Genomic DNA, 15,931 nt, shown 5'->3' with positions numbered 1-15,931 from the left:
TTCCTTCAGTGCCCACTTAACTCCATTAGTTTATCAGCTGAGAGGGAATTAAGGTATATCCTATACAAGGTGCTATTGAGAATAGGACTGTCCAGAAATTGGATTTGAGGCTGGGAAGGCACATTTTCTAGCTCCAGCAATGTGATTTTGTTGAAGGTTCCGCTAGGAAACAGCAGGGGTCTTGGCACATATAGGGTCTGTTGTGGCCCTCTCTTAGTCCAGTACCGGCCCAAGTTAAACCCATTGATCCAGACTTGGCCCTAGGGTGGGGGAGGAGAAAAGAAAGGGTCAACTCCCAGGGAGTAGAAACAGCCCCCGCTTTGGGATTCCTGTCAGAGGAGTAATTTTATGCCCCCTCCATCCATGATTTTCCTCTTTTACCACTGTACCACAACCACCCCCCAGTCACCACCATCAGCAATACCTTGGACCATCCAGGTAGAGACAGAAATGTGTCCCCAACTGAGCCTAAAATTGGAAATGTCGCAGAGTAGAAGGTGGGGCCGGAAGGAGTTGGAGGTGGTAACCTTTTCGGCAAATGGACAGGAAACCACCACTTTACAAGGTTATCAATTTTCAGAGGGAATATGAACCACTGGGTAAGGACTCTGTGCCCCAGAAGTGGTGGCTCCAACAGGCCCTGTTGGGAAAGCAAATGAAAATTCATTATCTACTGATGGCCAAACTAGGTCTCTAACCAACCCTGGGATATAACTGGTGGCTGTACCCAGATCCCTGTAAGTCACTCCTTTTCTGCCTAACTCCAAAGGACAAGGGTATGGTTATCTTCCATTAGGCCCCCATGCTTCCAAAGGAGGATGGCCAATAATGGTATTGGGGGGTAGGAACAAGCAAGGCTAGCTCACCTTGAAGTCACTGCTGTTAGACCCGAAACTGAGCCTCCCCATGTTTTCCACTAAGACATCCAGTTTGTCCCCCATTTTCCCCATCAGAAATAGTCTGTGTTTTATGTTGCGTTCCAACACACCCTGGAAAACCTGTCGGTAAGAGAGAGGCTCCATGAGGAGAAATGCTTTATATCCAGCTCTTGGCTGCTGCACAGGGAGCCTGTTGGGAGGGCAAAGAAGACGTTAACCCATCTGTCAGTTACCCACCTGTCTGGACTCTACCCTTAGCCCAACTTTCTCATCCAACTTACCCCTAGACCGTCTGCAAATTTTAGCAGGCAGGTGAGAAGGGTAGATGAGGGAAACATTGAAGAGTGCTAGGAAGGGGAGGAAATCTGGGCTCCAAAGTTAGCCTTGAATTAGGTCCTCACCCCATTCACCATCACGTAGGCACGGTCATGGAGTCCGTTGTTCGGCACCCAGAAGGATGTTGGCTCTGTAAAAGTGTCAACTAGATGGGTCCGGTACAACATAAAGCCATGGTCCTGGGTATGAAGAATGAATACTTAAGATGAACTGAGAAGAAAGGATATTGTGGGGAGGGTGGGTAGCTAGAAGGGAAACTTTGGCTACAGCTGCTGAAGGTTTCCCTACCTTCCAGGTGTGAGTTTTTGCCTTACCTGCTTGACAGCCTCAAAAGTCATTGGCAAGATTGAACGGATGGGCCCTTGGGGGCATAGAAAGTTTAGGAAAGCCAGCAAACTTCCATCCTAGAAGAAGAAGGAAGTATCACAATGTTGTTGTTGTTGTGTGCCATCAAGTCGGACCTGCTCATAACAACCCCTCGGGTTTCCAAGGCAGTATCAGTACAGAAGTAGATTGCCCAACCTTCCTTCCGAGGAGTGGCTGGTGGGTTTGAACCGCCAGCCTTCTGGTTAGCAGTCAAGTGCCTTAGGCACTATGCTACCAGAGCTCCTAGTATCACAATAGAGGAACAGAAAAGGATGGAATGTTTAAGAGAAAAAAAGGATAGAACAAGAGAAGAAGGGAAGGAACTTACCAAGTACAGAGTCAAAGGTCCAAGTCTCATCTTGGTGCTGGGGGGAGGTAATGGTCCCAAAGGAATTTCCTGGAACTGAACCCAAGTTCTCTCTGAAGCCATAGGAAAACCACAGGAACCACCCCTATTCCAAGGCCCTGGAACAGGGAGCCTTTTGTAGCTGGGGTCAAGGGAAGGCTTCAGGGGTCATAAAGACCCTGTAATTCTGCACACATGTGTATCTCTCCAGGCATACGTGGGTGGATGGGAAATGCTTCCATGGAGTGCTTAGAAGGCTCTGTGGCTCAGGCAGGAACCACTGCTTTACAGGATCCCTTTATAAACCACTTGACCACTCCCTTCCCCAAAATTAATCAAAGGCTTTGGGGTTTGATGAAGTGATAGGGCACCTTGCTGATGACATTTCGAAGAGCAAAAAGCTTAGGTGTGGGGTCTCCTGCTTCAGAGAGGGGTGCATCGTAGTCATAACTGGTAGTAATTGGAAGGAAGTGCCCCTTCTCATCAGCACCTGGGGTTGAACCAATTTAATTAATTAAACATATCTTTCAGATAACAGGCACTAAGTAAAGAAAAAGTTTAATACAGTGAATTTTATCATCAGAGGTAGCAGTAGTGGCCATACCCAATTTCTAGACCTCCTGATCAATCCAGCCCTCAGGTTCTAATTCCTTGCTACCTCTTTTCTGCCCCAGGGACCACCTGAACTCACCATTCCAGTATCCAAAGTTGGTACCTCCATGGAACATATACCTGAAGTGGAGGAAGGCAGGGGGGAAGGTACAAGTTGACCCATTAAATCTTAACTTTCACCCCCAACTCCCAGTTACAGATTCATATTGGCCCCAGTGCCTCCAGTTACATGTTCACACTGGCTCCCAACTTCAGCATGTTCTCTAGGCCCTTGATTACAGCTTGAACAGACCGTGTGGAATGATTCTGGCCCCAGTAATCCAGCCAGCCTGTGTAGTACTCAGAGTTCACCTAGAGTGTGAAGTGGAAGGAAAAAGGACTGAATGAGATGGGAACCGAGCTTGACCTGTTCCCATCCCTGACTTTTGCTTTGATTCCCTTTCCTCTGGCCCCTCACCAATGGCCCACGGGGTTCGTACTTCCGAAGCAGGGTAAAAATTTTGGTCATGTTGTCAGCTGCAGAAAGGAAGCAAAGGTGAAAGATAAACATCACAGAAGAGGTGTCCCTCCCCCTGACCATACTCCTATCTCTTGCTCAGGAGACCTGGGCCAAAATCTACAGTGGTATAGAGTCCCTGGAGGGTGCCACATTTGAGTCCTTCAGGCCCATCTGTGGTGAAGAGCAAGATCTTGTCTCCTAGCAGTGCACGAAAGAGCCCAGCCAGGTGCCTCATGTAGCTGAAATCACAGGCCTTATAGCTACCGTATTCATTCTCCACCTGCCAGGAGGAAGGGAAAGAGGAGTTCAGCTCTAAAGTTAAGGAGAGGACCCCTTGTACCTCCTTCTCCTTGTCCAATCACCCTTCCACTTGTACCTGAATGCTAATGATGTTTCCCCCATTGTGGTACAGCCATGGATATATCTTGGGCAGCAAGACCTTGAACCAGGAGTCCACTGCAGCAAGGAAGTCTAGAGGAAGCAGCAGAGCTCTGTGAGCTCAAAGTGTTTTGCTCACTAGGGGCCACCACAGCCTCTGCACACACACACACACACACACACACACAGGAGCAGTGCTGCCTGGGCTCCAGGCTGCAGTCTTCATCCCACTTACCCACAGCCAAGTCTGGGATGCATTGACTCTTATCAGAAGCAGCTCAGCCCTAAGCCCTCACATTTGCTTATCAAAGGAATTGGAACATAGGAGACCTTAGAGCAGTGTTTTTTATAAAGTTGTTTTTTAACTAATAAAAATGTTAAACATATCTTAAAAGGTTATTATGTAATCAGTTTATACTTGAGATTGTCATGAAGTAGCATGGGAATTCACAGAAATACCTAACCTGTGACCTAATACCAAACCAAAAACCAAACTCGCTGCCATCAAGTTGATTCCCACTCATAGCAACCCCCATTGGGCTTCCGAGGTGGTAAATCTTTAAGAAAGTAGATTGCCCCATCTTCCTACCACAGAGTGGCTGGCTAGTGAGTTTGAACCACCAACTTTCTAGATTAGCAGTCAGATGCGTTAGGCACTATACCACCAGAGCTCCTTAATCTAATGTACAGTCCAGTCAATTTAAGTTATCCATCAAAAGATCACTGATTTACATTAGGTGGTGGTGGTGGTATGTGCCGTCAAGTCGGCTCCGACTCATAGTGACCCCTCCTTGGGTTTCCGAGGTAGTATCACTATGGAAGTAGATTGCCCAACCTTCCTTCCAAGGAGTGGCTGGTGGGTTTGAACCACAAGCCTTCTGGTTAGCAGTCAAGTGCCTTAGGCACTATGCTACCAGAGCTCCCATTAGGTAGCGTGCCTTAAATTCTCAGCTCCTACTTGTGATTTCTGTGATTCACTCTCAGGTCTTGAAGCACGTTTTTACTTCTGCATGACATTTTTCTCCTCATCCTCCTCCACCTGGCCAACTCTAACTCATGTTTGTCTTAATTTATATCTCACTTCCTCAAGAATACCTCTGATACCCGAGTCATTTGTTGTTTGCCTTTTTCTCCTAAACCTGCCTCAACTCACCTGGATCTGAGGTTCTTAGATGAATTTCAGGGTTTCGAAGCAACCAGGATGGGAGACCCCCCTGAGGCGGACATAAACACAAGGAGGAATGTAGGTTTTGGCGTTCTGGGGTGGAATGGGGGAGGTAAGGAGGAAGTTGAGTGTAGTGCTGGCAGTGGCCCTAGGGTGTGGGCAGATGGGAGTCGTCTAGAAATCACACAAGGGTGGCTGTAGTTCTTCTGTCCTTTTCCAACTAACTCACCATCTCCCACTCCGCACAGATGTAAGGTCCTGGTCTCAGGATGACCAACAAGTTCGCCTTATTTGCCTCATTCAGAAATGCAATGAGGTCCCGGCTGCCGTTAAAGTTATAGACCCCAGGCTCTGGCTCATGGTAGTTCCAGGGCACGTAACTGAGGAAGGAAGAGGTTAACAGGGCCCAAGGTAGAGAGGTGCTAGGGAGGCCTACCGGCTCAGGCCCTGCAGGGAATCTCCAGGAAGTGGTGGAAGAAGGTCCTGGCCCACTGCGGTTTCCCACCCTCGGCCTGGGAGCCCTGGAGCTCTAGCCTCTCCACCCTGGCCAGTCATCTGGCCCCAGTCCTCTTCTTAATGGAGTGGTACGAAGGGTAAACCCCGCCCACCCCCACCCCCCACGGCTCTCGCCAGCCCTTCTTACAACTGTATGGCGTTAAGGCCGCTCATTCGCATCTTGAGAAGCCGGTCTGCCCAAAGCACCCTCGGTACCCGGAAGTAGTGCACGCTGCCAGATACATAGCGGAACGGAACCCCGTCCAGGAGGAATCTGTCATGGTCCCGATCCACTACGAAAGACCGACTGTTTGCCTGCAAACAGAAGGAGAGGCGGTGTTCAGCAGAGGTCTGGAGGGGGGTTAGCCCAAGAGCTGTACCCCTGTCCGCTGTTTTGTTATTTTTACTTTATTTACATCTGCGGTATCTGATCCCGCCATTCTCGAACCCGGCCAGCGGCTCAACCCCCTTGTCTCACCTGGTGCAGCAGTAGCCTCAGGAGCAGCAGCAGCAGAGAGGGAAGGCAGGACGGCCTCTTGGAAGCCATGGCGCTAGTAAGGCTCCTATAGTTTGAGACTGCGGTCCGACCGTCACGTGGCGGATTCCTGGGAGGGAACCTCAGCGAGCAAGGGGGCGGAGACCACCTCAAGTTGCCATCTGATTTCCCTGGACTTTTGTCTGCAGCCTGCAGCCCTACCCGCCACTCCACTAGATTGTAAAATCCTCTACAGGTTGCTACTCAAAGTGCAGTCCACGAAGCGGCTTCATCAGCATCACCTGGGAGCTTGTTAGAAATGCAGAATCAGGCCCTACCTCAGACCTATGGAACCAGAATTTGTATTTTAACAAGATCCTCAGGCCATCCTATGCACATTCAAGACTTGACAAGCATAGCTCTGCTAGAATGAACTCCCTGAAGACAAGGAATGCCTGATCTCTCTCAAATCCTCCAGGGCCTTTCCAGGACCGCTTTTCCCCAGTGATCAGGGGTACAAAAAGGGATAACGAGATTACAAGAGGCTTCTTTTTCCTAGAGAGCCTTGTTTGAACAAGAGGGCCCATCCTGGGTCAGTCATTCTGTCTTATCATGCCCCAATTTATTCCTACCTGCCAAAACAACAGATGTTAAGAGCCACTGCTTGCTGCCAAAGTTGGGGAATGCATGATTCTCCTGCCTTCACAATCCCTAGCCCTGGAATGTGAGGACCAGGGTAATAAGTAATAATTATCGCTACCATTTATTAACACTTGCTGAGGGCTATGAGTTAGATATTGTACTAAGCACTTCACATCTCATTTAATCCTCAAACAACTATGAGGTAGACAACGATCATCCCCATTTTACAGATGAGGAAATTGAGGGACAGAAATATTAAATAACCTGTTCATGGTCATACACTAGTTTAGTAGTGCTGGGATTTGAACTAAGCAGTCTGGCCTCACAGTTCATGCATTTTAGCACAGGTACCACACAACTTGAGCAGCTCTGGCCTGTATCCCAGAGGTACACTCTGAGCCTAGGGAAAGTGAGGCTCAGAGAGGTTAGGTAACTTGCCCAGGTGACACAGCTAGTAGGCTACTAAGTTCGGATTTAGACCCTGCCAGTCTGGTTCACAAATCTGGGCTCTTAACCACTAAGACTAAGATGGTGGTATACCGTCTACAGCCCCGAAGGTTCTATGGGATTAGAGCTCCAGCAGCGCGCATCCACCTCTCCCTGCATCCCCCTCCGGGCTGTACAGTACAGTAGACGACCACTTTCTGTCCCCAGCGTGCGGGAGGTATGAGACCTCCTACCTCGGGCATTAGGAGATAGAAATTCTGGGAGCCTCGGACCGGGCCCCGCTTTGCTCCCTTTTGGCGCAAGTGCCCGCGTCTTGACGTCTATTGAAGGACACGTGGGACCCTTCGCCCGGGTCCTGCGACCCGTCCTCCCCCGGCCTAGCCTGCCCCGGGTTTCACAGCTCCGCGCCCCCACATCGTCCTCCTGCCCAGCGGTTGCTAGGATACCGCGAGCCGTTACGCCGGCGCGGACTGATGATGTAACCACTGTTTCCGGTCGCTGGCGCTTTTCTTTGGCCCGAGCCAGGTCAGTGGGGAGTGGGGGCTGGCATATTGTGGTCTCCGCGCGAGGTTGCCGGGGGTGGGTCCTACAAGCGGTGGTCCCCAGTCTCGCATCTCCTTCGAACTGTCCTCAGCGCTGCCTTTGCAGCCCGACGGGCATGGGAGCAGGAGACGCCGAAAAGTGGGCTGGGGTTGGCGGGAGCGGCCCAGTAGTCATTGCGTGGTCTGAGGCTTTAAGGCACTTGACTCCAGCCTTCTTGGAGCTGGCATCGTCGGGGCCCGTCTCCCCAGACCACATTTCCGCGTTGGTACTTTAGGGGTCGTCTGGACTGTGATGGACCCACGACTTTACCTTTCTATTCCTTACAGCATGTTCTTTTGGGTCCTCAGCTCATCGCCTGGAAGAGCCCAGTCAACCTGGACAAACCCTTCAATAGCCTCAGACTGTTCTTGAGGAGGATGACTGAGACACTATGGGCCATGCGTTGTGTATCTGCTCTCGGGGAACTGTCGTCATTGACAATAAGCGCTATCTCTTCATCCAGAAACTGGGGGAGGGGTGAGTGTTTGGAAATCACTTATGGTGACTGAAGGACTCCAGTACGTACATGATAGGGATACAGTAGTTTTATCTCTTATTCTCTAACTCACTTGACAGGGCCTAACTGCATGGTAGTCAGGAAAGTAAATTCTAGAGCCAGGCCTCCTAGATCCACCTTGTGTGACCTTGGTATGCCATGGTTTTGTTATATGCTTAAGGGAACTCTGGTGGCACAGTGCCTAAGGCATTTGACTGCTAACCGGAAGGCTGGTGGTTCAAACCTACCAGCCACTTTGTGGAAGGAAGATGGGGTAATCTACTTCCGCAAAGATCTACGGCTTGGAGACCCAATGGGGATTGCTGAGTCAGAATCGACTGATGGCAGTGGGTTTGATTTTGGTTTAATGGGGAGAAGTATTATTTCTCACCAATGGAGATGTTAGGATCAAGTGTGGCATGCATATAAAATGTCTAGCCCAGTACCTGGTTCTTTAACAGAACCATCTTAATAAATATTGGTTATTATTTATTTAACATTTATGGGCATCTGCTAAGCACAGAGCAGTGTGTTATGATTATAGGACCTCAGAGGTGACTCTGTTCCTGTTCTTGAGGAGCTCAAAATATAAGTCTTCAGACTTCATTTAAAGACATATCTTGAATGGGTTGCTACTAAATGAGAAACACAGCCCCCTTCCTGGAGGGAATTCTGGGTCTAGGCATTGTGGGAGATGACCATGGTCCTTCACTGACCCCTTTGGCCCACAGTGGGTTCAGCTATGTGGACCTAGTGGAGGGGTTACATGACGGACACTTCTACGCCCTGAAGCGAATTCTGTGTCACGAGCAGCAGGACCGGGAGGAGGCCCAGCGAGAAGCAGACATGCATCGCCTCTTCCATCACCCCAACATCCTTCGCCTCGTGGCTTACTGCGTGAGGGAGCGGGGCTCCAGACATGAAGCCTGGCTGCTGCTACCCTTCTTCAAGGTCAGAAGGCTTCCTGTGGAAGGGGTTGCACTGGAGTCACTTACTAAGGGCTCTGTGAGCAATTAAGCATGTTAGGAGGTAGGGACTGTGTCCTACGGTTGGCTACTCGGATTGGGGTTTAGAGGCACCCAGTGGGACACTTGGGTTGCCATGGGTCAGAATCAGTGACAATGGATTTGGTTTTTGTTTGTTTGTTTTAAGTGGGACTGTGGGGTTTAAGGGAGCTCTGGTGGCATAGTGCCTAAGGCATTTGACTGCTCTGACCAGAAGGCTGGCGGTTCAAACCCACCAGCCACTCCTCGGAAAGAAGATTGGACAATCTGCTTCTATAGAGATACCACCTGGGAAACCCAAGGAGGGGTTGCTAGGTGGGCCAAGAGATTGGCAGTTCAAACCTGCGAGCTGGTCTGCAGGAGAAAGATAGGGCAGTCTGCTTCTGTGAAGATACAGCCTTGGAACCCTTATGGGGCAGATTTACTCAGACCTACAGGGTCAGTATGAGTCAGAATCCACATGGCAGTGCATTTGGTTTTGGTTTGGTGAGTTTTGAGGTGTGTGTGGTGAAAAGTTGATAGGCTTTGACATAGGAAGCAGGAGGTTCAGAAGAACATCTCCAGCTGTGGGGAAACTTGTGTTGCAGAGAGGTACGCTGTGGAATGAGATAGAAAGGCTGAAGGACAAAGGCAGCTTCTTGACTGAGGACCAAATCCTGCTGCTGCTCCTGGGAATCTGCAGAGGCCTTGAGGCCATTCATGCCAAGGGTTATGCCCACAGGTCAGTGGGAGGATCTTGTGCTTGCTGAGTAGAGAGGAAGAGCCTCACCAAAAGAAATGGGAGGTCTCTGTTCTCCTTCCAGTAGCCCCCATGATTCTTTCACTCACAGGGATTCTGGTCTTCCTGTCCAGGGGTGCTCATGGTTCACTTCCACTTCCCTACAGAGATCTGAAGCCCACCAATATCTTGCTTGGAGATGAGGGGCAGCCCATTTTAATGGACTTGGGTTCCATGAATCAAGCATGTATCCATGTAGAGGGCTCCCGCCAAGCCCTGGCCCTGCAGGTAAGTCTCCACTTAGTCCCCATCCTCAGCCCCTTCTAGGGCATGTCCCAGTTTGGTCACACGACTATGCCATGTGACCCATTTTTGAGCTCTGGGGCCACTGTTCCAGGATTGGGCGGCCCAGCGATGCACCATCTCCTACCGGGCCCCGGAGCTCTTCTCTGTGCAGAGCCACTGTGTCATTGATGAGCGGACCGACGTCTGGGTGAGAGCATGTGGGTGGGTGGGAGGGCAAGGGAGGATTGCTGCTGTGTACCCACTTTGCAGTAGAAGGTGGGTCTTTGGTTTCTACTGCATTGCATGGGGCTCCAGGAATCGTGGTATATGTCTCCATTTCCCTTGACTTCCTTCCTGGGACCTTTACTGAGACCGTACTCACTTGCTCAGGAAGTGGTATAATCCCTGCCCTTGAGCAGGGTGTGTATAGCTACGCGTCAGGGCTGAAGACAGTGGCTAAGCAAGGAGTACAGAGGCCTCCAGATAACTGGCAGTTTCTCTGGCCCTGGTGGTGCCTTGTGGCTGAGGTCAGCAGTCTTGTTAGCTTACACAGCCCCCTTTCACCACAGCAGTAAGAGGGATGTTACCTCTGTTGGTTAACTTCCAGAGAGTAACCAAGTTATTCTCAGTCCCTAGGCTGTGTGCTGTATGCCATGATGTTTGGGGAAGGCCCTTATGACATGGTGTTTCAGAAAGGTGACAGTGTGGCCCTTGCTGTGCAGAACCAACTCCACATCCCACAAAGCTCCAGGTGAGCAATAAAAGGGACACCAAGGGTTCCAGAGGCCTCCTTCTGGTCTTATCTGCTTTGGGGCCTTAGCAAGAGGGGAGGGGTCATCCTCCAGTCAGCCTGCTCTCCTCCCCCTGCAGGCATTCTTCAGCATTGCAGCAGCTACTAGCTTCCATGATGACTGTGGACCCCCAGCAGCGCCCTCACGTTCCTGTCTTCCTCAGCCAGGTGGAGGCACTGCAGCCCCTCCCTCCTGGCCAGCACACCACCCAAATCTGAAGAAACAGGTGGCCCTGTTGAAGTGGACCCTGATGCCTTGGGAAGAGGCTCCTGCACCTCGTTAGAATCTCCATCCATTCTGTCCAAGACTGTTCCCTTACAGTTGGGGGCAGGCAGGGAAGGGATAGTCATCTCAGTCCTGCATCTGCACTGCTGCTCTTACCCTCAAGAGCGACAGCTGGGCAAGGTGTCTGTGATTGAGTTGGGGGCGGGGAGGTAGGGGAAAGGGAAGCTTCTAGAATATGGTACATGGCTCTGGGCAGGACTGCTGAGCTCACATGATGGACTGTCTCCAAACCTGGGAGCAGGAGAACGTGTATACAGAAGAATAAAGTGAAAGCTGGTTGGTGTGCTGCTTAATTTCATTGTTCCTGGAGTGAGAGAAAGGGTGCACCCAGAGTGTGGTGGTCTTTGCTAGGGGAAGAACTGGTATAGAGTCAGAAAAGATAGGACTTCATCATTGCACAAAAGGAGGCAGGTACCCTTCCCTCCCATCCAGCTGATTGGCTAGCTTGTCTTAGCCCAAAACTTAAAAGGTGCTCTGGCTTGAGATAGATTCTACCTGCGCCAAGAACTGGAACTCACTGCCATTGAGTCGATTCCAACTTACAGTGACCTGCATTGGGTGTCCAAGGCTGTAAATCTTTACAAGAGCAGACTGCCTCATTTTTTTAATGAGGAGTGGCTGGTGGGTTTGAACCACCAACCTTTTGATTAAGAGCCAAATGTGTTAACCACTATACCACCATATTTCCTAGAACTGGAACCAGGGCCCCCTAAAAGCACTTTTAAGTAGTTCTTTCCTTCCCTCCCAGGGGTGGGTAGCTTGCTCAAAGCAGCCCAGCCGGTTTGCCAGGCAAGGGCTTCTGGGTGGAAACTCCCAGGAAGCTCTGGGACAGATCTCCCAGCCTCAGCCTGGGGGCAAGGGGAGTGGAGGTGGTAGCCATTTAGGTACAGGTTTTTCTCTGATGGTTCTTGCTGACACATGGTTAATGATTAATGAGGACAATGTGGCGTGGCAGAATCCAGCTGCCACTTCCTGCCTGCTGTGCTGAGTACACAGGAGCCCTGCCTTAGCTGGGCTTGAATCCTGTTCTCCAGGGAAGGGCACTGCCTCCCTGAATCACCAAGGAGAGGGCTGGGCTCTCCTGAGATAGAGGCTTCTCCCTCCCCTTCCCCACCCATGCCCACCCGCACATGCTGACGTCAGCATGGGTCCTGGGGTGCCTATTAGCAAAGTTGACATTTTCCCCAGGGCCTTGGCAGGAGGCTCCCACCAGCCAGCACTGAGGAGGCTGGGAGGCAGAAGCCAGAAAGAAAGCACAGAGGGGAGACGGACCTGACTTTTAATGGCACAGCCCCAAGCCCCACCAAAGCACCAAGACAGGCACTAAGCTATGCAAAGCTGCTGGGAGGTGCAGTGGCACAAACAGCTCCTGGAGATTGTACTTGTCCCTTCCCATTCCCCAAGCTTATGACTAGGCTCCATGCCCAGGAACTCTGGACCAGCCCAGCCCCACTCCCAAACCCTCAAAATGCGCAGAGGAGCCTGGGCAAGAGTTGCTGAATGCAGAAGCAGCAGGAAGAACAGGGTAGCAGTCCAACTCTCAAATACAGAAACCACCGGATTTAAACTCCTACTTGGAAAGGAAGTGAAGACTCATATCCTTCAATAGCTGGTAGCTGGACAGATAGATAGGCCCAGGGCTTGGTCCTCATTTCCTCCCTATTCTGGGTGCCCCTAGGCCTTACAGCAAGTTCCCTGGAGTCATTCCTGGGCCTGGCAAGGGCCCCTTGGCAGCTCTCACCTTCAGCCATGGAAAGGTTTAAAAGGGTCATGAGTAGCAAATAGGGTGGCAGCGGCAGCAGCAGCACAAAGGGAAGACAGCAGAAGCTTAGCACAGAGGTGACAAGAAACCGTGCAAGGAGGCTGTTTATTTCGAAAGGATTTTGCAATAAACATAGTGAACGGACTGCAGGCAGCTGTTCTATTCTTCCCCCTCATCCTCGTCCTCATAGGAGTCGATGCCCACTTCCTCATAATCCTTCTCCAGGGCAGCCATATCCTCTCGGGCCTCAGAGAACTCACCCTCTTCCATGCCCTCGCCCACATACCAGTGCACAAACGCCCTCTTGGCATACATCAGGTCGAACTTGTGGTCCAGGCGGGCCCAGGCCTCGGCAATGGCGGTCGTGTTGCTCAGCATGCACACAGCACGCTGCACCTTGGCCAGGTCACCCCCGGGCACTACAGTGGGTGGCTGGTAGTTGATACCAACCTTGAAGCCCGTTGGGCACCAGTCCACAAACTGGATGGTGCGCTTGGTCTTGATGGTAGCGATGGCGGCATTGACATCCTTGGGTACCACGTCTCCACGGTACAGCAGGCAGCAGGCCATGTACTTGCCATGACGGGGGTCGCACTTCACCATCTGGTTGGCAGGCTCAAAGCAGGCATTGGTGATCTCTGCCACTGACAGCTGCTCATGGTAGGCCTTCTCTGCAGAGATGACTGGCGCGTAGGTGGCCAGGGGGAAGTGGATACGAGGGTAGGGCACCAGGTTGGTCTGGAACTCTGTCAGGTCCACGTTGAGGGCTCCATCAAAGCGCAGGGAAGCCGTGATGGAGGAGACGATTTGGCTGATGAGGCGGTTGAGGTTGGTGTAGGTTGGGCGCTCAATGTCCAGGTTGCGGCGGCAGATGTCATAGATGGCTTCATTGTCCACCATGAAAGCACAGTCTGAGTGCTCCAGGGTGGTGTGGGTGGTCAGGATAGAGTTGTAGGGCTCAACCACAGCTGTGGACACCTGAGGGGCCGGGTAGATGGAGAACTCCAGCTTGGACTTCTTGCCGTAGTCAACAGAGAGCCGTTCCATGAGGAGTGAGGTGAAGCCAGAGCCAGTGCCCCCTCCAAAGCTGTGGAACACCAGGAAGCCCTGAAGTCCTGTGCACTGGTCAGACTGCAAGATGAGAAAGAGAAAGAACAATGTAAGTACAGAGAAGGGATCTAAGGAACTCTATCTTTGGCCTGAATAAGAACCTAACGTATTTCAAGAGCCAAGGCAAAGACTACTGAGTATCCCACAGCTGCAGTGTCAAGCCTAGAAATGTGCAGGTAAGAGCTGACCTCCTGAAATGGATCTGAACAATGTTCCCAACCATGCACGTAGTCTCAGGAGCCCCCTGCCTCTCAGATTCTCACCAGCTTGCGGATCCGGTCCAGCACCGGGTCAATGATCTCCTTGCCGATGGTATAGTGACCACGGGCATAATTGTTAGCAGCATCCTCTTTCCCGGTGATGAGCTGCTCTGGGTGGAAGAGCTGTCGGTATGGGCCATTTCGAATCTCATCTGCAAGGGCATAAACCACACGGTTAGGGCAAAAACCACAAGCTCAGCAGAGACCCCCCTCCCACAGCATGGCAGCTCTGGTTAGATGTATAGAAGAACTTGTCCTTCTGCCAGCCGTGAGATAGCAGAGGGGAGAAGAACCCAAGCCTGCTGCCCAAATCAGCTTGCCTTCTTCACCTTCAAAGAAGGCAAGGAAAGCCATATCTAGACTCCTCAAAACTCCCTAGACTCCTGCCCCTCTTTTCTCTCACCAATTACAGTGGGCTCCAAATCCACAAAAACTGCCCGGGGCACATGCTTTCCGGCGCCGGTTTCACAGAAGAAGGTGGTGAAGGAGTCATCCCCTCCACCAATGGTCTTGTCGCTGGGCATCTGCCCATCAGGCTGAATCCCATGTTCCAGACAGTAGAGCTCCCAGCAGGCATTGCCCATCTGGACACCTGCCTGCCCCACATGGACTGAGATGCATTCACGCTGAGGGATAAACAGAGGGGACAAGGAATGAGCAAGCCCTCTCCCACACACAAGTCCTCACCTCATGAGCCTCCCTCCTATCCGGTCACCTACCAGCTAGTAGGATGAGTCAGTTAGCAAGATTGGGGGCTTTGGGCTGGGCAGTGACCAGAAGAAGCTGGCAGTCTGCCCACCCTAGGACTCCCCCACTGGAGGCACCCAGGAGGGCAGGCCAATGCCATCACCTCCTTCTCAGTGGGGAACTTGTTAGATGAGGGCTGTGGCTCCACATAGTCCTGCCACATTCACAGGACACTCAGGGAGGATACAGAGGGCAAGACGCACACTGCAGTAACTGAGACACGATACTTTTCAGCCAGATCCATACTGCCCACAAAGCCAGCTTCCCAAGGGCCTGCAAGGGGGCAGAAGGTTCTCCAGGGAGTTTATGGCTACACGTCCCCCACCTGATTAATTTTTCCCTTTGAGAATGAACATCTACAATTTCATAGTCTTCTCCCCTCTTTCTTCCTGGGGGCTGCAGGGGTGTCTCAGCTTCCAGTCCGTCAGTGGCATTAACTGACCTCACTGGATACCCCCTTCCCCCACCTTTAAATCCCATCTGGCTCTGGGGATCAATCCATCTGGCTCCTCTCCCCTCCTCCACCCCCGCATTCTGGGCGTCTTCACCACCTTCATCCACCGCGTCAGCCCGCACGGAAGTAACCGCGATAAAACTAGTTGGCGCAGAGGGCAGGGCGGGCAATTGGGGCTGCGGACACTGGGGCACTGGCCGCCCTAAACTCCGTCCCTTCCAATCCAATTAACCCCTGAAGCACAGAGTGGTGCGTGGTCGGCGCAGGGCCAGCGCAACCTCCTTTCCCAACCCCGAAATGGCGGGGTGACGATTACCAAATACCCAGAAAAGGAAGCGGAACCTGCGGTGAGGCCCCAGAGGTAACAGGCTTGGCTCTGGTCGGGTGAGCTCCATCCTGCTCCCGGGCCCTGCATCTGTCCTCACTCTAGATTCTTTCCAGTTACTTCCTAGCCCCTGGCGGGGGTTGAATTTCGGCCCCCGCTCCCTGGCTATAAATACCAACCCCCCCACACACACACCTCTTTCCCCTCCCCCCACCTGGCCCCTGCCCGCGCTCCCAGTCAGCGCCAGCTGTCTCTGCCTGTCCGCGCACCGGGCTCCGCTGGAGAGGCCGGATCCCCTCCCAAAGCTGAAGCCCATTCCCGCCACCCCGCCAGGCTCAGAAATGGGGTGCTGAGTCACTTGGGGGGGGGCCACCGGACAGGAGGAATTCACACACAGAGGAAAAGGGGATGCAGGACCAAGTAATCTGACCTCCTTCCATCTCCTTGGGCCAAGCACGTGCCCGGTCTGTTGC

At 52.0% G+C, this 15,931-nt stretch overlaps 3 protein-coding genes across 3 annotated transcripts; 1 reads left to right on the top strand and 2 right to left on the bottom strand.

Annotated features, from left to right (window-relative positions):
- Positions 1–5: 5 nt before the first annotated feature.
- On the bottom strand, positions 6–5,622 carry GLB1L (galactosidase beta 1 like). Its single transcript, XM_007958974.1, has 16 exons — positions 5,554–5,622; positions 5,224–5,390; positions 4,810–4,960; positions 4,569–4,629; positions 3,414–3,508; positions 3,143–3,317; positions 2,996–3,054; positions 2,768–2,889; positions 2,618–2,658; positions 2,298–2,416; positions 1,909–1,983; positions 1,529–1,618; positions 1,280–1,393; positions 867–998; positions 425–640; positions 6–260 (listed from the first exon to the last, which is right to left on the bottom strand). Exons 1-16 carry the CDS (start codon positions 5,620–5,622, stop codon positions 6–8), a joined length of 1,941 nt encoding a protein of 646 aa, XP_007957165.1.
- Positions 5,623–7,612: 1,990 nt separating this feature from the next.
- Positions 7,613–10,733, top strand: STK16 (serine/threonine kinase 16). The gene is made up of 7 exons (XM_007958799.2): positions 7,613–7,698; positions 8,449–8,668; positions 9,309–9,442; positions 9,607–9,727; positions 9,837–9,932; positions 10,354–10,475; positions 10,595–10,733. Exons 1-7 carry the CDS (start codon positions 7,613–7,615, stop codon positions 10,731–10,733), a joined length of 918 nt encoding a protein of 305 aa, XP_007956990.1.
- Positions 10,734–12,721: 1,988 nt separating this feature from the next.
- On the bottom strand, positions 12,722–14,570 carry LOC103212944 (tubulin alpha-4A chain). Its single transcript, XM_007958885.2, has 3 exons — positions 14,336–14,570; positions 13,936–14,084; positions 12,722–13,693 (listed from the first exon to the last, which is right to left on the bottom strand). The coding sequence occupies exons 1-3, from the start codon at positions 14,514–14,516 to the stop codon at positions 12,722–12,724; spliced, it is 1,302 nt and encodes a 433-aa protein (XP_007957076.2). The 5' UTR covers positions 14,517–14,570.
- Between the last annotated feature and the right edge of the window lie 1,361 nt (positions 14,571–15,931).

Source organism: Orycteropus afer, unplaced genomic scaffold (genome assembly GCF_000298275.1).
Source record: "Orycteropus afer afer isolate SDZICR_OR568_19922 unplaced genomic scaffold, OryAfe1.0 scaffold00002, whole genome shotgun sequence".
NCBI classification, from domain to species: domain Eukaryota; kingdom Metazoa; phylum Chordata; class Mammalia; order Tubulidentata; family Orycteropodidae; genus Orycteropus; species Orycteropus afer.
Note: the sequence above shows the minus strand (reverse complement) of the source record. Positions and strands in the feature narration are given on the sequence as shown.

What these genes read in the sequence shown, in the direction of transcription:
- LOC103212944 (XM_007958885.2), bottom strand. Translation starts at nt 14,516, where the DNA reads ATGGGCAATGCCTGCTGGGAGCTCTACTGTCTGGAACATGGGATTCAG. An exon ending in TTTGGAGCCCACTGTAATTG is followed by an intron (nt 14,085 to 14,335) that starts GTGAGAGAAAAG and finishes ATGCCCTTGCAG; the next exon opens with ATGAGATTCGAAATGGCCCA. An exon ending in TGGACCGGATCCGCAAGCTG is followed by an intron (nt 13,694 to 13,935) that starts GTGAGAATCTGA and finishes CTCATCTTGCAG; the next exon opens with TCTGACCAGTGCACAGGACT.
- STK16 (XM_007958799.2), top strand. Translation starts at nt 7,613, where the DNA reads ATGGGCCATGCGTTGTGTATCTGCTCTCGGGGAACTGTCGTCATTGAC. An exon ending in TGCTGCTACCCTTCTTCAAG is followed by an intron (nt 8,669 to 9,308) that starts GTCAGAAGGCTT and finishes CTTGTGTTGCAG; the next exon opens with AGAGGTACGCTGTGGAATGA. An exon ending in CACATCCCACAAAGCTCCAG is followed by an intron (nt 10,476 to 10,594) that starts GTGAGCAATAAA and finishes CTCCCCCTGCAG; the next exon opens with GCATTCTTCAGCATTGCAGC.
- GLB1L (XM_007958974.1), bottom strand. Translation starts at nt 5,622, where the DNA reads ATGGCTTCCAAGAGGCCGTCCTGCCTTCCCTCTCTGCTGCTGCTGCTC. An exon ending in CAACTTTGGATACTGGAATG is followed by an intron (nt 2,417 to 2,617) that starts GTGAGTTCAGGT and finishes GTTCAACCCCAG; the next exon opens with GTGCTGATGAGAAGGGGCAC. An exon ending in CTTTTGAGGCTGTCAAGCAG is followed by an intron (nt 1,394 to 1,528) that starts GTAAGGCAAAAA and finishes CTTCATACCCAG; the next exon opens with GACCATGGCTTTATGTTGTA.